Source organism: Parambassis ranga, chromosome 10, assembly GCF_900634625.1.
Source record: "Parambassis ranga chromosome 10, fParRan2.1, whole genome shotgun sequence".
NCBI classification, from domain to species: Eukaryota; Metazoa; Chordata; class Actinopteri; family Ambassidae; genus Parambassis; species Parambassis ranga.
This window is the reverse complement of record NC_041031.1, coordinates 24,193,798-24,220,945: the sequence shown is the minus strand read 5'-3', so window position 1 is coordinate 24,220,945 and position 27,148 is coordinate 24,193,798. Positions and strand designations below refer to the sequence as shown.

General features: G+C 51.2%; 4 protein-coding genes across 6 annotated transcripts in view; 1 reads left to right on the top strand and 3 right to left on the bottom strand.

The window, feature by feature from the left end:
- Positions 1-5,242: 5,242 nt before the first annotated feature.
- LOC114442137 (polyadenylate-binding protein-interacting protein 2-like) lies at positions 5,243-17,186 on the bottom strand. Of its 3 annotated transcripts, XR_003671321.1 has the most exons (5): positions 16,443-16,589; positions 16,029-16,192; positions 15,313-15,504; positions 14,741-15,202; positions 5,243-5,254 (listed from the first exon to the last, which is right to left on the bottom strand). XR_003671321.1 is itself a non-coding variant. In XM_028415431.1 (4 exons), exons 2-4 carry the CDS (start codon positions 16,161-16,163, stop codon positions 15,137-15,139), a joined length of 393 nt encoding a protein of 130 aa, XP_028271232.1. In that variant the 5' UTR covers positions 16,164-16,192; positions 17,024-17,186; the 3' UTR covers positions 14,535-15,136. The 3 variants fall into 3 exon arrangements, 2 of the variants coding, with proteins under 2 accessions (XP_028271232.1, XP_028271231.1); XM_028415431.1 differs by lacking the exons at positions 5,243-5,254; positions 16,443-16,589 and adding an exon at positions 17,024-17,186 and having other exon boundaries at positions 14,535-15,202; XM_028415430.1 differs by lacking the exon at positions 5,243-5,254 and having other exon boundaries at positions 14,535-15,202.
- neurog1 (neurogenin 1) lies at positions 6,641-7,430 on the bottom strand. Its single transcript, XM_028415429.1, has 2 exons — positions 7,350-7,430; positions 6,641-7,246 (listed from the first exon to the last, which is right to left on the bottom strand). Exon 2 carries the CDS (start codon positions 7,232-7,234, stop codon positions 6,641-6,643), a length of 594 nt encoding a protein of 197 aa, XP_028271230.1. The 5' UTR covers positions 7,235-7,246; positions 7,350-7,430.
- Positions 17,187-17,209: 23 nt separating the features above from the next.
- On the top strand, positions 17,210-25,018 carry LOC114442133 (matrin-3-like). The gene is given in 21 exon segments (XM_028415427.1): positions 17,210-17,478; positions 18,326-19,050; positions 19,052-19,108; positions 20,297-20,358; positions 20,438-20,476; positions 20,581-20,675; positions 20,946-20,995; positions 21,177-21,293; positions 21,362-21,487; positions 21,567-21,740; positions 21,831-21,955; positions 22,065-22,386; positions 22,460-22,736; positions 22,809-22,825; positions 22,898-23,020; positions 23,094-23,222; positions 23,409-23,537; positions 23,609-23,739; positions 23,851-24,284; positions 24,362-24,477; positions 24,555-25,018. Coding segments are annotated over 20 exon segments (3,276 nt in total). The 5' UTR covers positions 17,210-17,478; positions 18,326-18,360; the 3' UTR covers positions 24,618-25,018.
- Positions 24,969-27,148, bottom strand: part of LOC114442134 (matrin-3-like) — a 7,576-nt gene continuing 5,396 nt past the window's right edge. The window contains exons 11-18 of the mRNA XM_028415428.1: positions 27,055-27,148; positions 26,868-26,913; positions 26,640-26,799; positions 25,869-26,255; positions 25,636-25,798; positions 25,265-25,386; positions 25,085-25,175; positions 24,969-24,987 (exon numbers count right to left, since the gene is read on the bottom strand). The exon at positions 27,055-27,148 is cut by the window's right edge and continues 493 nt beyond it. Of these exons, the coding sequence (XP_028271229.1) occupies positions 25,143-25,175; positions 25,265-25,386; positions 25,636-25,798; positions 25,869-26,255; positions 26,640-26,799; positions 26,868-26,913; positions 27,055-27,148 (1,005 nt within the window). The 3' untranslated portion in view covers positions 24,969-24,987; positions 25,085-25,142. The remainder of the gene's footprint in view (positions 24,988-25,084; positions 25,176-25,264; positions 25,387-25,635; positions 25,799-25,868; positions 26,256-26,639; positions 26,800-26,867; positions 26,914-27,054) is intronic.

Genomic DNA, 27,148 nt, shown 5'->3' with positions numbered 1-27,148 from the left:
CTCTCAGTCCTCAGTCCTCAGTCCTCAGTCCTCAGCTCTCAGTCCTCAGCTCTCAGTCCTCAGTCCTCAGTCCTCAGTCCTCAGTCCTCAGCTCTCAGTCCTCAGTCCTCAGCTCTCAGTCCTCAGTCCTCAGTCCTCAGTCCTCAGCTCTCAGCTCTCAGTCCTCAGCTCTCAGCAGTCAGCTGGGCCTGTAGCATGCTCAGAGGAGGAAGAGGAGGAGGAGGAGGAGGAGGAGTGATGTTCAGAGAGAGAGAAAGAGGAAAAGGCCACGAGGCGTTTGACTGCAGGAACTCTTCCTGTGTGTGAGGCTGTAAAGTGTGGGAGGAGAGGACACTGCAGAGAGCTTTAGTCCTCTCACACAAAGAGCAGAGAGTGGGCCAACAAATTGAGAACAATGTGGAGGAATTTACAATGAGCTGAAAGAGGAGGCGGCTGATCAGCAGCCTGCTCTGAGAGGCACATCAGCCAGGACTCATGCAAAGGTCTGGGCCCCTCAGGAAGCTCCCTGCATCAGTGTGTCCCCTGCTGAGCTGTGGAAGCAGCAGCTTCATGTCAACATGATGGAAACAAAAACACTTAGCAGTGACACGACTTCCATCGGCCCAACAGAAACATTTTGATGTGCATGTAATCAAAAACAGGCACGTGCAAAGAAATCCTTCCATCAATATCTAGCAGAGCTTCTTACCAGCCTGTACACGCCTCCTGTAGCCTCGGACAGGCCCTGAAGTCTGGCAGCTGGTGTTTCGGCCTGTTCCTCCAAAACAGCTCCAGGTCAGTCGGGTTTCTTGGCTTCTGTGCATAGACGGCCTGCTTCAACCCATACACTGTCAGTGATGTTAAGGTCTGAGGACTGGGATGGACATTCCAGAGCATGGTGCTGGAGCTTCAGCATGGATTCCTTGGTGGATTTTTAACAGTGCTCGGGATCACTGCTGAAACCTCCGACCCCGGCAGAGCTTCAACTGACTGACTCTTGAACATTCTTCAAGAATCTGCTGATACTGAGAGGAGTCCACGTGGCCCTCAGCTTCAACCAGGTCTCCAGTACCTGTGCTGGCCACGCAGCCCCAGAACAGGATGGACACCAAATGTCACTGTAATAAGTTCCTCTCCTGGAGTTCAGTGTCTCACAACATGCATGCCTCCTCTGGTTCTGACCAAACGCCTCTATGTCCGTCTCTTCTTCACAGTACTTCTTCCAAAACACTTCTTTCTTGTCCAGATGTGCTTTCACATGCCTCATGGACTCTTCTTGTGATGAACACTCAGGAAAGGCTTTTTGTGCATCGCCCTTCCAAAGAGCTTTTCCTGGTGTAACACTGGATTGTGTGATGAACAACGACACCATCAGCAGCCAGATGTTCCTGTAGTTCTCTGGAGGTGGTCTGTGGCTGGTCTGTGACCATCCTTCCCCCATCTTCACAGTCACTGCTCCTGTGGTCTTCCATTCCTGCACTACACTTCTGACAGTGGAGACCAAACCGGTCCAGACCATTTCTGGTACATTCTCCTAATTCATAACAATGAATTATCTTAGTTCAGGTCAGTGGAGAGCTGTTCAGAGGCCCGACTCTCCGAGAAAGAACCTGGGACAAGCACAGCCAGCAGTTACTAAACCCGTCCAAGTAACTGAAGATCTAAGGAGCCACACCTGTCCTCTACACCGCCCTACAGGTCTCTGTTTCTGTTGGGCCAATGAAAGATTTCACTGCTGGAATGTTCCTGTTTCCATGAAGTATAACATGGAAAATGAAGCTGCTGCTTCTACAGCTCAGCAGGCGACAGACTGACGCAGGGAGCTTCCTGAGGGGGCGCACAACCATGAGACTGAATACACACCTGTACAGTCACAGGAGAGGGAGAGTGTGTTCACCAGGGTCAGAACAGACACACACACACATACAGATACACACTCACACACAGATACAGATACACACACTCACACAGATACACACACTCACACACACACACACACAGATTCACACACACACACACACACACACACACTGACACACACACACAGATACATACAGATACACACACAGACACACACTCACACACAGATACACACACTCACACAGATACACACACACACACAGACTGATACACACACAGATACACACACACACACAGATACACACACTCACACAGACACACACACACACAGATACAACCTCACAGACACACACAGATACACACGCTCACACACTTACGATCCTATGGGCGACTAAGCAATCGGACGATCTTTTCCAGCTGCAGAGCCTTGTGCTCTGTTTGACCAACAACACTATTTAAACACTACATTGTTCCCTAAAGAAGTTCACTTCTGCTCTGTGGAGGTCCGAGTGACTAACCCTAACCCTGCTCTGTGGAGGTCCGAGTGACTAACCCTAACCCTGCTCTGTGGAGGTCCGAGTGACTAACCCTAACCCTGCTCTGTGGAGGTCCGAGTGACTAACCCTAACCCTGCTCTGTGTAGGTCCGAGTGACTAACCCTAACCCTGCTCTCTGGAGGTCCGAGTGACTAACCCTAACCTGCTCTGTGGAGGTCCGAGGTGACTAACCCTAACCCTGCTCTGTGGAGGTCCGAGTGACTAACCCTAACCCTGCTCTGTGGAGGTCCGAGTGCCTGTAGCTGCAGAGTTATTCATTTATGTCAAAGGTCACTTCTGTTATTATTAAACAGTATGTTTGGTCTGTAGTTGTTGAGGGGTGGATCGTTAATCATACTCAGAGGAATGCAGTGAAGAGATTCCTTTGTACTAATGCTGGCTTCTGCTAGGGGGTGCTGCAGCACCCTCAGCACCCCTACTTCACACGGCCTTGGACACACACACACAGATACACACACAGATACACACACACAGCTGTCAGACACAGGCTGCAGTGATGAGGATGATGATGGTGATGAAGACTCCTGCAGGCCATCCTCCAGCTTAATGACTTGTTGATAAAACAGCAGCTTAGCTTGAGTCTAATTGGTCCTTTAAGAGTCTGGTTGACAGACAGTGGCTGCAGGGAGGGGGAGGGGCCAGGTGACAGGTGAAGATAAAGACGGAACACATGTCCAATAACACCTCGTTACCTCAGCGCTCAGGCAGGAGGTGACGTTGTCCATGATATAATCAATTATTAATGTGTGTGTGTTTGTGTGTGTGCGTGTGTTTATGTGTGTTTATGTGCATGTATGTGTTTGTGTGCATGTGTGTGTGTGTTTAAGTGTGTGTGTGCATGTGTTTATGTGTGTGCGTGCATGTGCATATGTGTTTGTATGTGTGTGTGTGTGTGTAACATGTCTGGTTCTAAAACACTGGATGGAGTTTCAGCCTACAGCTGTGGTGAAGTCTCATCCATTCATCCATTCATGTTACCATTCACCAATAAAGCTGTAAACAGATCACGTTCTGCTCTTATTTTGAAAAGATCACTGTTTTGGGACAGTCATCACCACAGTCATCACCACCATCATCATCACCATCACCATCACCATCACCATCACCATCACCATCATCATCACTACCATCATCACCATCATCACTACCATCATCACCATCATCATCACCAACATCATCACCACCATCACCATCATCATCATCATCACTACCACCACCATCACCATCATCATCATCATCACTACCATCATCACCATCACCATCACCATCATCATCATCATCACTACCATCATCACCATCATCACTACCATCATCACCATCATCATCACCAACATCATCACCACCATCACCATCATCATCATCATCACTACCATCACCATCATCATCACTACCATCATCACCATCACCACCACCATCATCACCATCGTCATCATCATCATCATCATCATCATCACCACCATCATCATCATCACCACCAACATCATCACCACCATCACCATCATCATCATCATCACCATCACCATCACCATCACCATCATCACCATCACCATCACCACCACCATCATCACCATCGTCATCATCATCATCATCACCACCATCATCATCATCATCGTCATCATCATCATCATCATCATCATCATCATCATCACCACCATCATCATCATCATCATCATCATCATCATCACCACCATCACCATCATCATCATCACCACCATCACCATCATCATTATCATCTTCATCACCATCATCATCATCATCATCATCATCACCATCATCACATCAGCATCACCATCGACCACCATCATCATCCATCAGCACATCATCAGCATCATCATCATCATCACCATCATCATCACCATCATCATCCATCATCACATCTCACCACCATCATCATCATCATCATCATATCACCATTCTCATTGGTTTTTAGTTGCTTTGATTACTGATCCATTTTCTACAGTCTAACACAGGAGCCCTGATATATTTAACATATTTTGTTGAGTGATTAAAAAGAAAAACTATCAAATCATTGATAATGACATAGCATTTGTATGGAACACTGACAGTATGATATTACAGTGGACTGATGATGCCACCTTATAGACAGTCACAGAACTGGACCTTTGTGTCCCTGCAGCAGAGGACCTGAGGGGACGCCATCTGTCGTCCTCCATTAACAGCAGTGTGACCTCCACTGTTACAACCTGCAGGCTGAGGAAGAGGGAGGACCAGCTCCCTGCAGAGTGCTCACTGTATTCATCTCACACACACACACACACACTGCTGGAGGCAGCCATCCTGCTGTCTCTTCCATCTTGTCCTGATCAATATTTAATGAGGTGATTAAACTGAGAGGCCAAAGCAAAAAGTTTTTCAGCAGAGACAGGACAGACAGAGACAGAGATGGGACATAGAGTCAGTATAGCCCTTGGTGCTGGTTGGCGTTCATGTTACTTCCTGTGTTGTGACCTGCTGTCCAGTAACATTAGCATGCATAAGGCAGCATTTAGCATCTCTGCTAACACGTTACCACACGGGTCAGACATGACCGTCTATGGAGACAACCACACAGGCCGTCATAACTGATCTGTTAAAGAACACATGAAGGAATTATTATACCCCAAAGTGGTGCCAGTCACCTCCCCCCCACCCCTCCCCCCCCCCCCCCCCCCCCCCCCCCCCCCCCCCCCCCCCCCCCCCCCCCCCCCCCCCCCCCCCCCCCCCCCCCCCCCCCCCCCCCCCCCCCCCCCCCCCCCCCCCCCCCCGTGACATCACAACGTGGAGGAGTCTGACCTCACGGAGGACACTTCCTGTAGTTTGTATGGAAGATGTCTGGACAGGAAAGGAGTCAACTACAACTCCCAGGATGCATTTCATGACGTTAGTTTTACAGAGGAGTATACCCCCCCCCCCCCCTCCGCTTGCTCGCGCGTGGTTTCCAGCCAATCAGCGTCCTTCTCTGCTGTTTGGCTTCGGCCACAATAGAAATCTAATTAAAACTTACTGGACCTCATTACCAGTCTGCAGGTGCACGCGGGCCGCCGGCGGTTAATCCTGCTCAATTAACACGGCCCCGCGCACACCGACAATACACTGAGTCGGAATCATCGGGGGCGCGCAACCACCGCGTCCCCGCACGGAAATAATAAAGTTTCTGTGAGATGATGCAACGGCTCCATCAGGACAACATGTGACACAGCTCTGCATGTTCACCACAGCTCTGTCACAGGTCCTCGGTCCACCAAACGTTACTGACAATTCAAATGTTTACATAGAATAAATATTGTGTTAATAACCGCTGTCACAAGAACTCTGAACAGTCACAGTCACTCAGACTCTGACATTCGTGTCAGGCTCGTACAGCAGTAAATATTCTTCACATCAACTCAGGGATTTAAACACCTTCAGATATTTATCATATGTTTCAATTTCATCTTTGATTTTCTGTCTGTAACAAGAAGGATTCCCCTGGAAATAAGGGAAGTTCAGACTCTATAAAATAAACGTGTATAAATATTGTTGTGTTGTTAGGCCGAACATGTTCATAAAAGTTTCTGTTTGAAACACTAATGATGAGGAGCCCCCTCCCGGAGCGGGAGCATGGAGGTGTTGGACTCAGATGAGGATCAGTTTAGCTGAGCGCGCTGTGAGAAGATCCCGCAGATCATCTAGTGTTTTATTATCTGACAGCTTCTTCCCACCTGCTGCTCCAGACCGTTATCTTATTAATATTAATGATGATCGATCAGACGGACAGCCTGTTCTAGAAACGTTAGAACTTTATTTGTAAAAACCTGGCTGCAGCACCAAACCTCAAGTAAATAGAATAAAATCTCTTTATGTACAAAATACAAAATTTATGCGAAACAAACGAATAAATAAAAACAACAACGAGCTAACAGAGAGTGTGTGTGTGTGTGTGTGTGTGGTGACAGAATACATAATGAATGAGGGCCGCTGCTTTCAGCCCATTGTCAGGGCCTGAAACTGATTTGCACGCTCTCTTTTCTGCTTCATCTCTCTACAAATTGTAAAATTGACTTTTCACCTCCGAATAAAAAATGTAACCTGCAGGAGGGGATGAAAGTGCAAATGTTTTGGAGGAAAACACAAACTAAAGAACCTTTTAAATTACTCTCATTTACAATCCGAGCTCAGTAAGGCAAACAGTGATTCTCAGTCTTATTCCGGGCCCTCTGCGGGCCCTCTGGCGGCCCTCTGCGGGCCCTCTGCGGGCCTGGCGCTCAGTAGATGCCCGGCACAAAGCTGCGGAACCCGAACAGAGCGTCCTGCTGCAGGTAGCTGTAGTCCTCCGGCGCGGCTGGACTGCCCGGGCTGGAGGCGCAATATGCCGGGGAGGAAGAGGACGAGGAACCGCTGGAGCTCCAGGAGCAGGCGTCGCTGCCGGGGCTCTTGGCTTCGCCGAGACCCGGGGGGCTCAGCAGCCGGGGCACGTCGCCGGTCTTTCCCGCCTGCAGGTCGGCGATGCGGATGGTCTCTGACAGAGCCCAGATGTAGTTGTGCGCAAAGCGCAGAGTCTCGATTTTGGTGAGCTTGGTCTCGTCCGGGAAGGCCGGCAGCACGCCGCGCAGCGCGTCCAGCGCGTCGTTCAGGTTGTGCATGCGGTTCCTCTCCCGGTCGTTGGCCTTCAGCCGCCGGTTCTTCTTCACCACCTGCACGGTGGCTTCGCCCCGGCCGCGCCCGCGGCGCCGCTTCTTCTGCTGCTGCTGCTCGGGCTCCGGGGAGGCGGAGCGCAGGCTGCCGCGGGAGTCTTCATCGTCGCTGTGCGGGAAGAAGTCGCAGCTGTTGCTGTCGATGTCGGAGAAGACGGGGTCCATGTTCGGTTGGTTCTGTGGAGGGAGGAGAGGACGGTTAGGACCTGTGGCTGACGGCAGCGCGTGCAGACTGACGTGCGGGACGCTGCAGGGCGCGTGGACCAGCGGAGGAACTCACCTGAGTCTGCTGAACTTTTCTGGAGCGGGATCTCGGAGCGGCACGCGTCTCTCGGAGTCTTTTGCTCTGGATCAGCTCGCGTGAGCCGGTGGGCCTGGCACACGACCGGCCTCAGCCCGCTTATATACCGAGGACGGACAATGCCCGCCCCCACCCCCCAGCCCCCCACCAGAGCGCAGGATGAGGGGCTGAATGCTGCGGCAGGTCTGCCCCGTGCCGCGGGAGCTGCTCATTAACATAATGACGCCTGCGGTGTTTGCTCGCCCCGCGCTGAGAAGCGTGCCGGTAACCACGGCCAGCCAATCAGAGGATGAGGCCGGCCACGCGAACGACACGCACGAACCCTCCCACCCCCACGACACAGAAAAGAAGCACTTTCTGAGCTAAAACCAAAAAACGTAAAAAAGAAAGAAAGGAGTCAGTAGGAGCCCCGCCCCCCCGCCGGGCGGAGACACGCTCCGGAGGACTCGTCCATCCTTCCACCGTCCCTCCATCATCCCTCCATCCACAGAGAGGAGCAGCAGGAGGACAGCACAAAGAAAGTTTAAACCTCGTGTCAGGGCTCGGTGCTGTCCCCGAACGCCTCATCCATCAGAGACAGCAGCGGTCTGGATGTTTGGAGAAAGTCAGAGTATAATTATTGAATATATACATCATAGGATAGCTTGTTGATGAAGGTCAGAGGTCACACAGAAGGCTGCAGCAGCTCCACACAAACGTCCAAACACTAAAAGCTGCCGACAGAGCTGCACGATTATTTATGTGACACACGATACCGACAGGAGGTCTGATCACATGAGCTCCTCCAGGTTACTGCGCCAGGCTGGAAACACTTTGACCAAGAGAGGTGTCTGTGCCTTTAGAGAAGATCACCTCACTCCTAAAGATCAACAGCTGGAGAAGTAGACCTGTCTTTCTTCTTTGTCTAATGTCTTGATGTATGCACCCGCTGCTTTCCTCCCTGTTTAATTGTTTGTCGATTGCTTTTATTGTATATGTTATTTTTTATAAACACACTGTTGGAAAAAAACGAGCTCCTCCTGAATTCTGATAGAAGGTTTGGGGGTCATAGACTGGTATAAAACTGGACCTTTAGAGGAGCTTGAGGTCCACATGAGCTGCTCTAACTTAAACAAGACTCAAGCTGTCACCAGTGAAGACAGAGCCCTGACACCAACACACAAACTCCACCCCCAGAGCAGCTGTGAATCTGGGCATCAGTAGTTTCTGGTGTCAGATCCAGCTGTTGGACCTGGTCTTGGTGTCAGGCCTGGTTGTAGACCTGGTTTCGGACTGGTCTTGGTGTCAGGCCTGAATGTGGACCTGGTTTCGAACTGGCTTTGGTGTCAGGCCTGGTGTGGACCTGGTTTCCCTCTGGTTTTGGTGTCAGGCCTGGTTTGTGGACCAGGTTTCGGACTGGTCTTGGTGTCAGGCCTGGTTGTAGACTAGATTTCAGACTGGTTTTAGTGTCAGGCCTGAATGTGGACCTGGTTTCGGACTGGCTATGGTGTCAAGCCTGGTCATGGACTTGGTTTGGCTCAGGTTTTGGTGTCAGGCCTGGTTGTGGACCTGGTTTCAGTCCGGCTTGTGGCGTCAGGGCTGGTTGTGGACCAGGTTTCGCTCTGGTTTTGGCGTCAGGCCTGGTCATGGACCTGGTTTCGCTCTGGTTTGTGGCGTCAGGCCTGGATGTGAACTAGGTTTCGCTCTGGTTTTGGCGTCAGGCCTGGTCATGGACTTGGTTTGGCTCTGGTCTTGGTGTCAGGGCTGGTTGTGGACCTGGTTTCGCTCTGGTCTTGGCATCAGGCCTGGTCATGGACCTGGTTTCGCTCTGGTTTTGGCATCAGGCCTGGTCATGGACCTGGTTTCGCTCTGGTTTTGGCATCAGGCCTGGTCATGGACCTGGTTCCGCTCTGGATTTGGCGGCAGGCCTGTTCATGGACCTGGTCTCGGTCTGGTTTGGGGCTGTGCTGTTGCAGCGTGTGATCGGAGTGAGGGGAGTCTGCAGACTGAAACTTTATGCAGTCTGGGTTTTTGTTTGTCCTTCAGTGGTTTTTAAAGACATCTTTATGAGACAGCCGTACAATTTTCCATTAATTATTCCATTTATCCAGCAGAGACCTGCAGAGTCTTTCTGCAGCCGGAGGGGGGACAGTCATTTATAAATAATTACACAATGTTTAGAGTCTTCAGGCATGTATAATATATCAAAGCGATTATAAGGTGAATTGTTCCATTGTGGCCGTCCGCCCCGCACTTCTTTTCAGTCCTCTCCTGGTTTGTCCTCTGTCCAAATTCAGCTCCTCTGGCCTTTTGTGCTGCTTTCTTTCTGCCTCAGCCACTCTATTGGCAGCATTCTTATTCAAATGTGGCTCAGCAGGAACAAAACCAAAGCCAGGCTGCACACAAATCATCGGTGCCCCGGCTGCAGGGCCGGCACAAGACCCGCTCGCTCAAAGAGGACAAAACTTGCTCACACGTCCACAACTTTACAAACAGCAGAGCGTCAAAACAAAGTAAAGTCTCCGTCAGTGATTCAGATGACGGGAAGAAAGAGAGAGGATAAACTTGTGTCGCTGAGAGTTTGACATGCACTGAAATACGATTTCAGGACGAGCGCACAGTCCCTGAAGCAGAGACGTTCTAAGACACCAGAAAGCAGGACAAGCTGTTACAGCATGCTGAGGACGTCTTCAGCTGAGGGTCAGGAAAGATTTCAAATATATCAAATCCTCTGAAATCCTTCAGAGGATTCTTTGAGTCACATGGAGGGCTCACTGACTCACGGTCGCCGCCAACCTCTAGTGGACTCTGGAAGAACTGCAGGGTTTGGTCGACCTTTCCATACACGCCGTTTGTGGTTGTTGGTTAAAATGTTAAGGATGGTGGATCTGGTTCTCAAATCAAATGAAATCCATGCCACACACAGAGCAGCGCTGTGAGGAGGAGGAGCAGAGGAAGGTGGAGGCAGGTTGTTATTTTACAGCCTCCGTCACTTCAAAGTGATCCAACAGCTTGTCACACTGTAGTTAATGGACAGAAACACTTTACAGCTGCCGTCCTGTTGGCCGAGAGCTGCCGGGCATGTTGGTAGTGCGGCTCAGGTTTACATGGATCAGGTCTGGAGCACGTCAGTGTTTAAACTCACTGCATCAGTCACGACCCTGATGTGCCCTGTCATTACCAACTGCAGTTCCTCCAGGGGCCACTAGAGGCTGGTTCCAAGCAGGTGTAGATACCGTAGCATTAGCTTTTAGCTTGTGGTGATCATATTTAGGCTCCAGAAATCAGTCATAGTGAAGTTTATCCTGCAATGCAGTTTTATTTTGTAGGGACAGATCAGGCTGAGTTTTATTTTGTAAGGACAGATCAGGCCGAGTTTTATTTTGTAGGGACAGATCAGGCTGAGTTTTATTTTGTAAGGACAGATCAGGCCGAGTTTTATTTTGTAGGGACAGATCAGGCCGAGTTTTATTTTGTAAGGACAGATCAGGCCGAGTTTTATTTTGTAAGGACAGATCAGGCCGAGTTTTATTTTGTAAGGACAGATCAGGCCGAGTTTTATTTTGTAAGGACAGATCAGGCCGAGTTTTATTTTGTAAGGACAGATCAGGCCGAGTTTTATTTTGCAAGGACAGATCAGACCGAGTTTTATTTTGTAAGGACAGATCAGGCCGAGTTTTATTTTGTAAGGACAGACTTGCTGCTGTGATTTAATCTCTCTTTACAGAATAAAGCTCAGAGTGAGAGGTCTGTCCGGGGTGAAGCTCTGACAGGATTAAGTCCCAGCAACACGAGATGTGATTGAATTTCAATGAAGTGAAACACGTGAGAAAATGACACAGAATTGAATGAACCAAAGGGAACACACACACACTCACACACTCACTCACTCACACACACACACACTCACACACACTCTCACACACACACTCGCTCACTCACACACACTCACACACACACACACACACTCTCACACACACTGGAGGGCTCTTGAGGAAAACGAGGAAACAAAACAAGTGTCGAAGAGAAGCAGTTTAATCTGCTGGACCGCAGTAATCCTGTAACAACTGAAGACGTGGCTGCACACACACACGTCTCCACATTCACCGAAGTGTTTTCACTGCGTGTGATCACAGATTCAGGGATCTGCTTTAGTGCTGGGAGCGTGGAGCCGGGGTCACGGTGGGGAGGTTAAGTTCTGTCGTCATGGTTACATTCGCTCACAGCAACATGAGCTGAACGTGTTTGAAAGTGAAACGTCTCTTCTGTGGAACAGTCTCTTCAAAGTGTGGCTGTGACGCAGCAGCAGGGTTCTGGTTTGCTGCAGGTTGGAGAGTGATGCCTCAGTAAACACCTCCTCCTCCTCCTCCTCCTCTTCCTCCTGCCGCTCCTCCATCACGTCTTTGGTCAAATACAGTCCTTTGTCCCGTTTGTCTGCTCTTATGAATATCTTCCCGTCTCTTCACAGCCGCCTTGTTGTTCAGGAAGGTTTTAATGTAATGGAACGTTGGCGTGAATCAGCCGCCTGAATGCTGTCGCCCGCCGTGACCGCGCGGCCTCAGCACGCCGGCCTCCACCTCCATCAATCTGCTGTTGCATTCTGGGAGCAGCTTCCTTTTCACTTGTCTGCAGCTGTTTGCTCAGGGTTATAATTTACCTCTGGTTCACCACAAAGACGACGCTCCGGATTTATCCTCAGCCTGCCGGCGTCATGGCAACGCCACGGCCAGAAAACAGAACCTCCAGAAAGATCCGTCACAGAGCCGGACACCAAGTCATCGCGCAGCCCGCAGAGATTCGACAGTCTGGAAGCAGGTGAGCAGCAGGTGGCGCTGTCTGTGCTGTGCCCGTCCTGATCACATGATGTCGATATTGTGGATTTAAAGGCGGCGGGTGCAACAAGATAACATTTCCTTCACACTGATCTCCGCCGGGCAGCTCAGTCATGTGACGTAGCTCCGTCTGTGCAGAGGGTTTCATGTTTGTGCTGAACCCTCTGCTGCTGTCGTGCTTTAAGAACTCATCTGATCTGTATCGGACTGCCTCTGCTGTAATGGGCTAACAGCACGCTAACATCCTGCTCGTTCTAGGGTGCCACAGGACAACAGGTGGAACTAGCCTTTGGCTGATTCTGCCATGTTACAGATGCTGTGGTTTAATATGCACGGTCCTGCTAAATAAAATAAATGAAAAGGTGGAATGGTGTGCTGGCCCGCAGACTGAACATGACCCGATCCGATCCGCCTGTTCAATGCGGTGAGGTCAGACTGAATCCACAGGTGACACTCAGATCTCAGTGTTTTCCAGTTCCACATTCAAGTCCAACAAACTCACTATAAAGTGTAGGACCTGATGTTTCTGCAAATACTTTCAGAACAACAGGCAGGCATGCCTCAGCAGCGCAGCGCCGTCAGGCTGCACAGTAGAGAGGCAGAGAGGGCCATATGGTTTGGAGAGCAATAAGTAGAATTGGCCTCAACAAAGGAGTAATTGAGGAGGGGAGAAGGAGCTGCGAGTCTTCTTCTTTTAGCCTAATGAAGCTGTCGTGTGGGGGTGTGGTGGAGGCTGAGCCGCCCTGGACGTGATTTGTCATACAATCTGAATCTTTAGGAGGGCCGCGGCAGAGAGACCTCCTCTCCATATGTCTGCTTCGTTTGCATCTGAAAGCTGCAGGGCTGGAGGCTGGGGGGCAGACTGCCTCCTGCACCGTCAGGTTTCTCTGCAGAGAAAATAAACTGCCACAGTTCACAAAGAAATCTGCATCAGAGAGGAGCGCAGCGGCGACCAATCACAGGCCCACAACAACAAACTGCACCCCCACTTCACAAGCCGAGCTGACGGACACGCAGCAGTGTAGAGGATAAGAAATATCAGGAGCAACAACCTCAGAGTGAAGTTATGAAGGATCAGAACAAACAAATAAAGAAAACAGTTGAGGAAGAAACTCACAAATGGTTTTATACACCTGACTCTGCACTGACCCACCGCCATGAGGCGAGTGTTTGAAGCACTTCCTCCTCACACTGAAAACACATCCTCCATCTGCTGCAGCGCCTGCAGGACGGCTGCCAGTCAGCTGACAGACTGAAACTCAGAGGAAGCATCATCACCTGAACACACCTTCACACACACATCTGTGTGATGTCACACATGCCAGCACTTCCTGTCTGGTTCAGAGACAGCAAGCTGTCATAGTCATGAAGCTTCAACCTGATGCTCCCAGAATGCATTGCATCACATAGTAAGGATGCGGCATGCGGCCAACATGTTCCATCCTTCGAGCTGGAAACCTGTCAGAGCCTCTTGTGGACTGTGTGTGAACAAAGAGCCAGTGTGTGCAGCACACTCACTGACGAAGAGTATGGTGAAGGTGATGATGATGATGGGGGGGTCCCTGACACCAACATGGAGGTCATGACCTGCAGGCTCTTTGCAGACATCTGTGGCTGCTGCACACACATTCCCTGACAGCTTCCTCTGCCCAACCAGAGCGATGACCTGCTGCCCTGAGGCCACGCCCCCTGCACACAGCCGTGTGTGTGTGTGTGTGTGTGTGTGTGTGTGTGTGTGTGTGTGTGTCTAACCTGTGGGATACGGAGCTGCAGCTGATGTATGGAAGAAGAGACCACGCCGTGAAGTCCTCTGCTGCCCCCTGCTGCTGGAACAGCGGCGATCCAGGGAGGCTCCAGCAGACAGACACAAACATCAAGAGTGGGCTCATTTAAAACATATTTACACCTAAACTCTGCAGCCATGACTGAAGCTGTGGGCAGCAGCCGGGCTCCGTGTGTTCTGTTTATTCTAACGTTGATAACATGTCAGCCTTCATTAAACATGAAGAACCCTGCACCGCGCTCCGTGTGGCTCCTCCCCCTCACCCTCCGCCATCTTTTCAATAAAGTTCATCATATATTAGCTTTAGCATAACTACAGTTCTTTCCGGCTGGGATGCTAAAGGCTACTTGAGGGTAAACTATCTGTTAGCACGTCAGAGCGCTAGCTAGCTAGTTAGAACCACAGAGTACCACACAGCAAGTACGGGTTCCAACACACACAATGAAGTCCACAACAGACTCACCAGCACACAGCGAGAGGAGGCCGCGGCTACAGGAGCTGAGCAGGGACAGAAAGGTTCTGATGACACAATGTTCCCATCATCAGGAATGAGGGTCAACAACAAGCTCACACGTTTTCTCCATAAACATTTATTCTAGTAGTTTAAGAAAAAATAGATTTTTAACATCTTTTTTTATATGTTTTTATACAGTACTTTATGTGCAGTTAGAAAAACACCACATCAGTTAACGAGGCAACAGAGCGAGGATGACCAACGCAAAGGACGCTGGGAAAAGGCCGTGAGAACACAACCAAACACAACACAGCTGGGTCACCCTGGGAGACCTGAACAGAAGAGAACGGAAAGTGCCGAGAAACACGAGGAGACCCTGAAGGCGACAGCTTCTACCAGGTCGGGTTTCTAAAAGTGCAAATAAAAGCCTATGGTGGAACAGGAAGCAGTTTGTTCTGAAACACACACACACACCTCTCAGCTGATTTTACATTCAGAGAGTCCACACACACACACACACACACACACACACACACACACACACACACACACACACACACACACACACACACACAGGGTGCAGTAACTTTGAACACATGCGAGTGCAGAACTTTGGCAACACATCAGGCTGAAGGTCGAGTGACGGCTGGAAAATACGGCAGACATCTTGTGAGTGATGTCACAGTGCGGGCTGGGACAGGCGGGGACCCTGGAGGGGTCACATGACATGTTTCTGGATTCCCGGGGTGAACTCCTTGGCATTGGGGTTGAGACTGCTGTTTACCTGGTGGAGAGAAGAGGAGAGTGAGGAAAGAGCGCCCCCTGCTGGATAGAGCACGGTCATTCAGTGAGCCCGGCGCTGCTGCAGCTCCTCCAGCTCCTGACTGGACTCACCACAACGTCGAAGTCGGCATCGGCGTGGAGATCTCCGTCGAGCACCAGCAGGCTGATCTGCTCCTGCAGCTGGCTGACGGTCTGAGAGGGGAGGTCTCTGGACGGGATGAACCACTCCCGCTGCTCCTCCTCCTCCAGCATCTCCTGAAAGCAGTGCTCAATGAACTCCTCCTCCCACAGCTCCTCCTCCACCTGCACACACAGACACACACAGAGCGGGTTACACAGCTGTTGTGAAGGTGACCATGCTGCTGAAACTTAAGGGTCACATGACGAGGACGTTCCTGTGCCAGAGGTTTGTGATCACACCAGGCCGGCTGCAGACACTGCAGAGAGAGGAGCGCTCCATCTCTACACCTGTGGGTTAGAATGAAGGACGAGAACATCTGCACACATGTGCTCTTCAAGTCATCAGGAGAAACGACCTCCTCTCCCTTTGTCCCGTCTGGACGCTACAATTCTTTTTAATGTATGTTATTTCAGGCTCACAAACATTTCTGGGGTTTTTATGTGACATGTTTTTATTGTGTCCATGGATCAGACTAATGCATCCAGGTGCCCATAAGAAGCTGGGACATCTGGGCATCAGCCGTGCTGTTGGCTTCGTTTTACTTTTCTATTTCTCTTCTGCCATATGTCACATGTTTTGTGTGATTATCCTGTTTCCATGGCTTTGTGTGAAGCCTCACTTCCGGCCGCCAGGTGCGCCTCCTCACCTGCCTGTTGAACTCCTCCTCGTTCTCCATCCACATGTACTCAGCGAACGGGTTCTCCTCGGAGTTAAACTGGTTGTTTAGGATCACCTCGGTGCTGACCGCCATGTTGCTGCTGCTGATGCTCGGGTCCTTCATGTCCACGGCCCGCCTCGGTCAGTCCGGCTCTGCAGGAGAAAGGGGACCGTTAGACACGGACGGCTCCGCCCCGGGGTGTCCGCGGCCCGGCCGGGGCTAGCGGTGATGGCCGCTGTCTGGCAGACAACAATGGCAGGCGGCTAACGACATTTTTACAGTCAACACACCCAACACAACAGGAACCAACGACACACACCCCGCCGCACACACTCAGCCACGTAACAACAACAACACAACGAACACGCTGCCGCGTTTACGGGCCTGAAGACACCGGGATACCTGATTTATTCGACGGCAAAGGAGCCAGCGGTCAACTCTGGAACTCTGCTGGAGCTGTAATGGCTGCCTCTGTTTGTTTACATCTCTGACGTCACCTTGCGCCTGCGTCTGATTGGACGGACGCTCTGCTGCTTTCAGGACCACAGGACGCACGTTGAACCAACAGAAGCGGACCGTCGGAAAAAAAGGCTTTTGTTACCTGGAATTCGACCTTTTGTTTGTTTTTCTCGCCACAAATGATGGAAAACGTTTCAAACGTCTGCAGTTCTTCTGGGACACATGGTTCCAGTTGTTACACATGTTCTCCGGTTTGATGTGAAAAGCACACAGTATAGTTATTGTTTTAAAAAGACTAATTAAGTCGTGTTAACCATTGATTGAATTGTTTTTACATTCAATCTTTTATCTCGAACACTCGCCCTCTGTGATGATGAAGGCCTGTGGACTGGGTGTAAACGGTGCTTGGCATTCTTTGTTGTTTGTATGTTTGTCATTGATTTTTAGGTAATTAAACGTTAAACTCCAACATCGAACACGTGTCTTTCCATGTATTAACGCAGTAGAGGGTAAAACGAACTCACGTTGCCGCTTAGTTTTCCTCTCGCCCGGGTTAGGCTGACCTTGTACAGGACCTGCTGCGATGAGGGGATTTCCGGAGGAGCCGTGAAGGCATCACTGTAGTCACAGGAACGTCCTGCTCTGAAGCGGCCGCAGATCTGTGTGTGTTTGTAGTGCTACGTCCACGCTGTGTGTGTGTTTGTAGTGCTACGTCCACGCTGTGTGTGTGTTTGTAGTGCTACGTCCACGCTGTGTGTGTGTTTGTAGTGCTACGTCCACGCTGTGTGTGTGTTTGTAGTGCTACGTCCACGCTGTGTGTGTGTGTGTTAGTGACATCTTCACTGAAAACACCAAACAGCCTCCGGACAGCAAGATTTACAGGAGAACACAACATATCGCGATAGCTCCGTGTTCACGGCCTGTGCGCTGGTGGCGTCTGTTGTAGATCAGCGGCTCCACAGACCCGTTTGAAGGCACGGTAAGACTTCAGTCCCCGGTAACACACACACAGGTACACACAGTGTTAGTGAACCACTTGTTCGGCTTGGCTTAACACTCTGAAGTTTATAGCGCAGTCATACACCGCTTTAGCCAGATTACCATTAGCCTTCGCTGCATGCTAAAGTTAGCTGCACACGCAGGGCCACACGTTGTCTGTGGTTCTAAGTTGTAAAGGCTTCTATTACCGTGTAATAATACTTAGTTACAATACACACCGGTGCTGCTTTCTAGAGGTACATGATTTCGACTTCATTCTAATTTGAACGACTTAGCGCCGTTAGCTTAGCTTAGTTGCTAGCCCAGCTGCTTCCAACGGCCCCGTGTCGGACGTGTGTAACTGTAGCCGGGTTCACGCTGGTTCCGGTGCCGCCGTGGTGTCATTCTGAGGCGCAGCTTTCCTCCTTCGTTGTAAGTGGACAATCCCCGTCCCAGTCAGACCGCGTGTAGCCTGCTTTTAATCACGTCTCATCGTGGGCTCAGTGAGGATCCTCCCTCAGGCTGTGTACATGTTTCTCCCACTTGTCTGAGGTGATCTCTGACTCTTTGCTGTCTGTAATGGCTTCTTGTGTTCCCCTCCTGTAGTCACAGCTCACGTCTGCTCCACTGGCTGGTAGTGATCAGTCAGGGTCTTCGGTGCGAGGCCCTCCACAGGCCTGTGTTCTTAGGGGAGCCATTGTTTGAAGATGTTCTCTGCCTCCTTGTGTTTCAGCAGGAGAAGGTCCCTTCACTTTGACCACCCTCACTCTTTGCACCACACTTGAACTGACACTAACTTCCCCTGATCCTGAACTCTGTGTGTTTCAATCTTTATCTTGACTCGTCAGCAGTGGGACACACCGAAGACACAGAGCAGCTCGTTATGTCGAACTCGCAGTCTGACGGCGGGCAGAAACACTTTGCGGTGGGTCGGGGGCTCTTGGCCGCCACAGAGACTTTAAACTTCAACATGAATGAGCAGCATTCCAGCCGGCGGATAGGGGGTGGAGGCATAGAGGGCCAGGGCGGCAGCACCCAGATGAGTCGGCACAGTAGTGGCAACAATCTTGGGAGCACCATGAAACTGTTCGCCAGTTTGGGACTTTCGCCCTCCGACCTGGACGCTCTGGCTGAAATCCCCGAGGAGGACATCAGTGTGGAGACGCTGCCTCATATCCTCATGCAGCTCAAAAACCGCAAGGGAGATGCAGGAGAGCGGCGCGCGCCGTCCTCCATGTCCTCTGATGCTGTGTACCGAGGAGGAAGGGATAGCTGGGAAGAGGGTCCTATGGGCAGGATGGGCAGTCCTTCTCTGGGTCCGGTTTCAGCCCGGGCTCACACCTCTGCAGACTTTGGGTTCAGCTCCCTGCAGGACGTCTCCCCCGGCCGTGATTACAGCTTAAAGTACAGCAGCAGTGGGGGCAGGAGCAGAGAGAGGCCGTATTCTGAGCTTTCCCAGCAAGACTCCTACGGCGGGCTTGGCATGGGACCACCGTCGTCTGACTCCGTCTTTCTGCAGAGGAGGATTGGCTCCCCGTCAAATGGAAAAGTTCAAGACTTCTTGGGAGTCGCCCCCCCCCATGTTCCCCCATGTGTGCTCTCTTTGTGACTTTGACGTTCATTCCATCATGGTGAGTACGTCTACCCTGCTTCCTCTCTTCCACTGGGACTAACTGTAAATGTTTCCGTCCTGTCAGGTGGTCACCATCGTCACCTTTCCACCGACGAGGTCACTTCACCCAATGTTCTTGTTTGTATACACACTTATCATGCAGACAGACCAGAGAATTCCCCCCTTGTTGTAACGAGCAGTTCATGTTAGAAATAGCAGCTTCTACTCGGCCTCCTCCATTTAAAGCTCATCACACATTCACAGACTGAGAGCGACACAAGACTCAAGCTGGATCCATACTCCGCGAGACAAAGAACGCGCTCCACGGGTGGTAAGAGATAAAAAAAAGGTCTTTTCCGCACGGAGGTACCATACTCCGCGAGACGTGTGTGTGCGCCCACTGCAGCGCACGTCAGACACCAAACAGGAACAACACCCAGTGTTTGAACAGAGGAAGGTACAGCAGCTGACATGATGGGTTTTGCAGCTTTGTTAAAGGAGATGGACGAGCAGACGAACATGCACACGGCGTTTTGCCTTTGCAAATCTGTCGCGCAGGTAGCGCCACTTTTTGCGACACACACTCTCTTCTGTGCAGAGTATCGTTGCTATCTGCTTCCAGGAGTTGTTGCCTCAGCAAGCTGCTCCTCAAAAACATCCATTGTTGAATTAATTAAATCTGTTGAATCAGTGCTGTTTATACACCTACCTATATACCTGGAGAGGCTCTTGCGCTTCTCCGCATTCATCACGCCCACAATAAATTCCGACCAATCACAGCATGGTTGCCGCACAGCCTTGAAAGACAAAGTTCGGCCCGGACCCTGTGCACAGGAGTGCGGAACAGCGGGCGGTCAGAGACAAAAAATGACGTCATTTTGTGGGCGTAACGTCTGCACGGGGGAAAAAGTTCTTTGTCTCGCGGAGTATGGATCCAGCTTCACACAGACTGACCACAGGTGTAACACCTCACAGGTTGAGGGCAGGCAGCCATGTTCAGCTGCTGTTTCTGTGAAGTGTTAGGAGAGACTAAAGGAGAGACAGGCTGTCACCCACAGGGACACAGTGTTATGTACTGCTGGTGCAAACAGGCAGGTAAAACACAGACTTCAGCCACTGCAGCGGGCTGCGTCAGATAAGAAGGTTCACGGTGAACCGTCTCAACCACCAGAGCCTGGTGTCAATAACGGTCTGTCTGCTTCGGTAGGAGTGGAACCAGCACATCAGTGGCCTTCGACATGCTGAAAACAGACGGCTGCTCCTCAACATGTGAGTCACTGTGAGTTCACCTCAGCACTCGGTGCTTGTGACAGATGTGTAACACTGACTGCCTGCCGTGTGTTTTTAGGTACCCGGAGTGGGACCCTGGGATGGTGTCGGGCAGAGGGTAAGACATGCTCACACACCTCTGCTGTCAAATGAATCAGCAGATGACCAATAAATCCAAAAACACAGTTCACAGATTCTTACATGACCTGTGTTTGGTTCCAGTGGGGGGCTCATGGAGACCCCCAACCTGTCTGCTGGACTCCTGGGACCGTCCCCCATGTCTTCAGGACAGACAGGAGGTCTGTCCTCCAGCTGGGGTAAGAAACACACAGCAGGTTCTGTTTTCCTCTTGTCAGAATGAGCCTTTGATGAAATCGGTGATCAAGGCAGCACGCTTACATCTTCCTGTACATTTCTACACGGTCACGTGAGTCTGTCCCAGAAGATGGAGGCAGCCTTTAAGCGTGCTCACTGTGTCTGCCTGTAGTCAGTGGAAGCTCTGATAAACTCAGGCAGTAACAGTGGAGGCTGCTTCTTTTGATGGAGACACCATGTTGTATGACCTGTTTCTCATGTTGTGTGTGCAGGAGCTGGAGGTCCTGGTCGGCTGTCAGGAAACCAGGCAGGACAGAATAAGGTCAGTCCCTTCTCAGAGGACTCCTGTAAGGTTCAGTTAGTTTGTTAAAGGCATGCATATCTGAGGTGGGCAAATTCGCCATTCCTCACGGTCCTTTAACGCCTCATGTTGAACATGGAAGGATGCTGACGTGCAGTAGAGTGGAGCTGCTCTTTTACCCTGATGTTGACTGTGTCTCCAGTCGAGGAGCAGAGTGGTGGTGGTGAAATACGACAGGAAGCCTCTCAGCAACAAAACTCTGTTCGCCTTCACTGAACCCTTCGGCCGCCTGAGGGAGCACCTGGTCCTCAAACAGAAGGTATGTGCTGCTCCTCCTCAGTGTGTGTCTGCTGTGCTGCAGACTCTGAAGTCTCTGTGTGTCATCAGGCCTTCCTTGAGATGAGCAGCCATGAAGAAGCTCTGGACGTGGTCAACTACTACGAGCACCACCCGGCCTCCCTGTATGGGAAGCCCATCACCTTCTACCTGTCCAAGAGGCTGATGATTATTGAGGTACCGCCGTCCTCCTGCAGCCGGCCCCAACAGCAGCAAAGTAGAACTCCCTAAGCGTGTTTCTCTGCTTGACCCTCAGAAAGATGCGCGGCCGTCAGATCGAATGGACAGACCCACCAGGGAGGTCAAAGGTCACGGTAGCAAGGTGGTGTTTTTCTCCAACCTGCCCAGAGAGGACGAGAAGAAGAGGGAGCTGCTGACCATTGCAGGACGCTTTGGCATCGTGGAGAAACACCTGTTCTTAACCGACCAGGTAAACCCAGTCCAGACAGACTGCCGCCTCATCATCACTCCTGACACTCATGTCCGTGTGTGTGTCTGTGTGTGTGTCTGTGTGCGCCAGGCATTTGTCCAGCTGGGCACTGTGGAGGATGCAGAGATGCTGGTGAAGTATTACAGCATGAACCCACTCATCATCAAAGGGAGACAGATCCGCCTCAACATCTGTGCCAAGTATAAAACGCTCAAGTGAGTATACTCACCTGGTTACCATGACAACATGAGAAGCAGGATGTTGGCGAGCTCCGAAAACACTGAAGGTCCGATTCAGGTTAAAGATCGTTCCTGCTCTTCTCAGTGTGAACCGCAGACAGGGAGGCTCAGGAGGAGATGGAGACAGCCGGAGAGGAGGCCGAGCAAACAGCACCTCCTCTGGCTCTGGAACCAGGACCACCACCTCCACCTCCAAAATCTCCTCATCCAAATCCTCAACCAGCTCCAGGACCAGAGAGGAGGAGGAGATGGAGGAGAAAGTGCAGGCTGAGTCCCCAGCTGCAGAGGAGGAGGTGTCAGGAGTGACGCAGGAAGGAGAAGACGTGGGGGAGGAGGCAGCAGATGGAGAGGGGGAGGAGCCAGAGACGGCAGAGCCTGTGTGGGAGGAGTTGAAACCGGAGGAGGAGGTGAGCGGGCACATTTCTAAGATCCAGAGGACGGAAATGTTTTTCTGAACATTAACCTGAGATGTTCACACAGCTTCCTGTCACTGTTGATGCAACTGGAGACGGAGGCAGGACGGAGGCCCCGCAGGGGGCGAAGTCAGAAGAACAGGGGGAGACGGAGGCCGAAGCCTCCACTGACGAACCCGAGAACAAAGAAGAATCAATCACAGCGGAGAGCACCGAGGCGGCGGAGGGAGAGCTGCCCGAACAAGTGTTTGATCAGGACTTCCTGGAGAACATGGAGGACTTTGTGACGCTGGACGAGCTCGAGGAAGACGAGGACGAAGCACGTGGAGAGGAGGACGCCATCGGTATGTGACACGGATGACTCATTACACAGTGTGTGTGACTCTTTACTGAAACTCTACCTCTGTTCTCTGCAGACAACACCAGGCGAGGGGTACGTCTCCGTCTCTGATGTCTCTGATGTCTCAGAGTCCTGCTGAGTCTCACAGGAACACTCTGTTTTCAGGGTATGAGGGTGATCAACATCGTTGGCTTCAGGCGCGGTCACAACTTCCTTAGCGAGCTGCTGGGACTTGCCAAACCCTTCGGGAAGGTGGTCAAACACCTGGTGCTGGACTTGAGACCGGAGGTACGGCAGCGTCCTCTGTCCTGTTTGTAGGGCCGGGCAAAGGACAGCAGTAAAACTGTCTCTGTCTCTGCAGGCATTCCTTCAGTTTGAAACAGAAGAGGAAGCGCGGGCCATGGCCAAGTTCTACAACAGTAACGTGACGGCGTCTGTGTGTGGGCGGCCGGTCAGGGTCAGCCACTCCATGAGCTACCCCACCATCCAGGTGAGCGGCGGGGAGCCCGGCCTCCGGAGCAGAGTGGCTCCGAGACGTTCATGAAACACCTGAGCTCAGCTCTCAGGCTGACTGCATCGTTACATGATGCATTCAGAGTCCATCAAGAGTTGTTCTGCTGTCTTTAGGGGCAAATGTATACTTGAACAGTTCACAGTGCCACTGTTTGTGTCTCAGTGTGGCTCCAGTCGCGTGGTGTACATCGGTCAGATTCCAAACACCAAGTACTCTGACAAGGACATCTTGAAGCTCGCCGAGCCATACGGGAAAGTCCGCAAGTATTTCCTGAACAGGATCAAAAGAGAGGTGAAGAACCTAGAGCAAGTCGCATGTCACTTCCTGTTTGACACTTTTCTGACCCGTCTGTTTGTGTGCAGTGTTTCCTGGAGATGGACCGAGCGGAGGAGGCGGAGAAGATGGCTGAAGAATACAAGGCTAAGTTGCCACGCTTCAACGGCAAACGCCTGACCGTCTACGTCAGCAGGAAGTATAAGCAGCTCAAACACGGGTGAGTTTCCTTCGATCACCTGCCGCCACATGTCTGTGATGCTAAATGTCGCTGCTAGCTATCAAACATTAGCCAGCATCACGTGGAATAAACGACCATCTGTTTGCTCAGCCATCTCTGCGTGAGCACGTCAAAGAGAGCGAGCAGCAGCCCGCCACCAAAACCCTCCCAGCCTGCACACGAACCTCCCGCCAAGAAACCCAGGGAGGAGCCCCTGCTGGAGACAGCCGAGGGGGAGGAGAAGGAGGAGGACAAACAGGAGAGGGAGGAAGATGTGCAGACAGGCGGGAAAGACGAGACCAAAGAAACAGCAGCAGAGGAGGTTCCAGAAGTTTCTGAGCAGAACAGCGACGAAGACACGAGTCGGCTGATCGGTGATGTGCCGCAGAGCGATCTGCAGGAGGACAAGCTACAGGAGGAGCCAGTGGGGGAGATGGAAACATCCTCCAATCAGAATGGAGAGGCTGCAGCCACGCCTCCTGCTGAGAACAAGCTCAGCACTGCGTCTCTGCCGCTGCCGCCGTTCAACCCGGAGACCCCCATCGGTGAGAGCAGGGTGACATGAACGGAATAAATACGATCGTAGATTGATTGATTATTAACCCACTGATTACCTGTGCAGGTGTGGAACATGTCAAAATGGGATACTACTGTCGCGTCTGTTTCCTGTTTTACTCCAACGAAGACACAGCAAAGAAAACACACTGCAGCAGCCAGACACACTACGACAAGCTGCAGGTGAGGCCGAGCTACACACACACACAGGGCGGCGGCCTCAGACAACATGGAAGCTAACGGCTGCTTCTGTGTTTCAGAAATATCTGGAGAAGGAACAGAGCAAAGCAGAGAAGAAGAAGGTGAAGAAGACCACGGCCTGAGGAGGAGGAGGAGGATTTTTCTTTTTTTACTTTAATAAGTGACTGTTGCCATGGTGACATCAGCATGCACCAACGAACGGCTTTCTGACAACAGCCCTGAGATGCAAAGACTTGAAGTGACAACAGATGGATAATCTGTCCCCGACAGAAAGTTTCCTGATCAGTGACTCGGATCATTGATTATTTGTGTGTACGTGCTTCGTGTGCTCAGAGCTGCCCTCAGCTCTAAAGGAGCACTTCGGTTAGCTTAGCATGGTTCTCAGTGTTATTTAATGTGAACAGAGTTGGAAGCGCTGAAGGTTTGAGGGGGGCGAGGCGTTCGAGTGCAGGCTGAGCTGTAGGTCACATTTCAGTCAAGAACCTGTTGAATCTTTGTTTTAGAAAATAAACCACTTACTCTCCATCCTCTCTAGAACATTTATTTGTCTCAAACTGCAGCATAAATAAAGTCAGCTGTAAAAACTTACATTGAATTGTGTTTGCAGTCTGAGTGAATGATTCTGCAGATCACTAACACTGATCAGTTCAGCTGGTCCACGGATCTTCTCCCACCTCCTCCTGAAAAACAGCACAACATGTGTTTGGATCTCTGAATGCGGGGTGAAATTCACCGCGTGCCATGAGAGGCTGGTGGTTTCCATGGATACCTGGTATCTGCTGATGTGGGCGGGGCTGCTGCAGTGCCGCCGTTTGGCTTCGTCCTCGTCGGTGAAGATCAGCCGACACAGATGACAGAAATAACCGACGACTGGCTGAACAAACTCTGTGCCTGTGACAAAAACGGGACATTGAACGCACCACCGCCACAGTCAGAAACAGGACAAAATAATAGAGACGCCTCCTCCTAAAGTCATCCTTTAAAAATGAGGAGCTCCTCAGGACGGGGAGCTCTGCATATCTGAACGCCGAGCTAACGTCTGATATTAATGATACCAGGTAACCTCAGACTCTCTGACCACCCACAGGAAGCGGTTCCATGTCCCATCTTAAATGTAGCATCAGTGTGTGAACTCCTCACCCACAGGTTCGGTGGGTCTGGGAGCTGCTGTGGCGCCCCCTGCAGGCTCACACTGTTCCTCTGCTGTGGCGCCCCCTGCAGGCTCACACTGTTCCTCTGCTGTGGCGCCCCCTGCAGGCTCACACTGTTCCTCTGCTGTGGCGCCCCCTGCAGGCTCACAGCCCTGGAAACAGATCACAGCTCTTCAGTGTAAGTTTCATACATGCTGCCGTCCATTAAAGAGTCAGTGGTACCTGTTCTGGTGGATCTCTGCTCGGATCTGGACTCTGTGAATCCTTCAGCTCTGCCTCGCTAGTCTTCTCTTCTTCCTCTCTCTGCTGGTCTGTCTCTGAGGATTCCAACAGATCAGCTGGTTCTGGTTCTGATTGGGTCTTCTGAGGACCACAGTCTTTTCTCTTTAATGTCTCTCTCTCTGGACTTGATCCGACCGTCTCTGCTGTCTCCTTTGAGGACGTCCCCCCGGCCCGGCCTCGTCCCTCCCTGGAATCTGAATTACTCTCTGCAGCAAACATCGGTTGTTCAGCCGCTGTGACTTCCTGTTTACCTCGCTCAGAAGACTTGTCCTCATCCAGCTCATCCAGAGTGATGCAGTTCTCCAGGTCAAGGGGGGACGCTGCTCCCTGCACACACAGAGACACAGACAGACAGACACAGAGACAGACACACACACACACACAGACAGACACACACACACACACAAAGAGACACAGACACACACAGAGACAGAGACACAGACAGACAGGCAGACACACACACACAGAGACACAGACACACACACACACACACACACACACACAGACAGACACACACACACACACAAAGAGACACAGACACACACAGAGACAGAGACACAGACAGACAGGCAGACACACACACAGAGACACACACAAAGAGACACAGACAGACACACACACACACACACAGAGACACACAGACAGACACACACCTGTAGTAAAACCTGTGAAGGTATCTGTACATGTCATTCATCTGCAGTGGGTCTTTACCTCCTCCTCTTCCTCCTCCTCCTCTTCCTCCTGATTTTCTGTCTCCTCCTCCGATTTGTCCTGCTCTTTGGTTTCTTCGTCTTCCTCATCATCCTCCAGCTGCTGTCCATCCTCTGCGATCACCTCCATCCCCTCGATGTCGCTGTCCTCGGAGGGCGAGCTACAGGGAGCGCAGTGACATCATCAAACTGACCCGAGTCACACATGATCTTTACGAACAGGACTCACTCTGCTTCCTCCTGCCGCTCCTCTTCCTCAGGTTTGGAGTCATCCTCTGAAAATCAAACCCAAGAAAACCTTTGTCACATAACATTTGTGGCGGCATCATGGCGACCTTTGACCTGACCTGAGGAGGCCCGTTAGATTGTTTATGTTTTAAATGATCAATAATCAAAGCAGCTGTCCGTTTTCTTACCGGGTTTCTCTGGTTCCACCTTTTCTCTGGACCTGGAATTAGACCTGGATCTGGTTTCTTTGTGGGATGTTTGTGTTAATTTATCTTCTTCTCT

What these genes read in the sequence shown, in the direction of transcription:
- LOC114442137 (XM_028415431.1), bottom strand. Translation starts at nt 16,163, where the DNA reads ATGAAGGACCCGAGCATCAGCAGCAGCAACATGGCGGTCAGCACCGAG. An exon ending in AGGAGGAGTTCAACAGGCAG is followed by an intron (nt 15,505 to 16,028) that starts GTGAGGAGGCGC and finishes CTGTGTGTGCAG; the next exon opens with GTGGAGGAGGAGCTGTGGGA. An exon ending in ATGCCGACTTCGACGTTGTG is followed by an intron (nt 15,203 to 15,312) that starts GTGAGTCCAGTC and finishes TCTCTCCACCAG; the next exon opens with GTAAACAGCAGTCTCAACCC.
- neurog1 (XM_028415429.1), bottom strand. Translation starts at nt 7,234, where the DNA reads ATGGACCCCGTCTTCTCCGACATCGACAGCAACAGCTGCGACTTCTTC.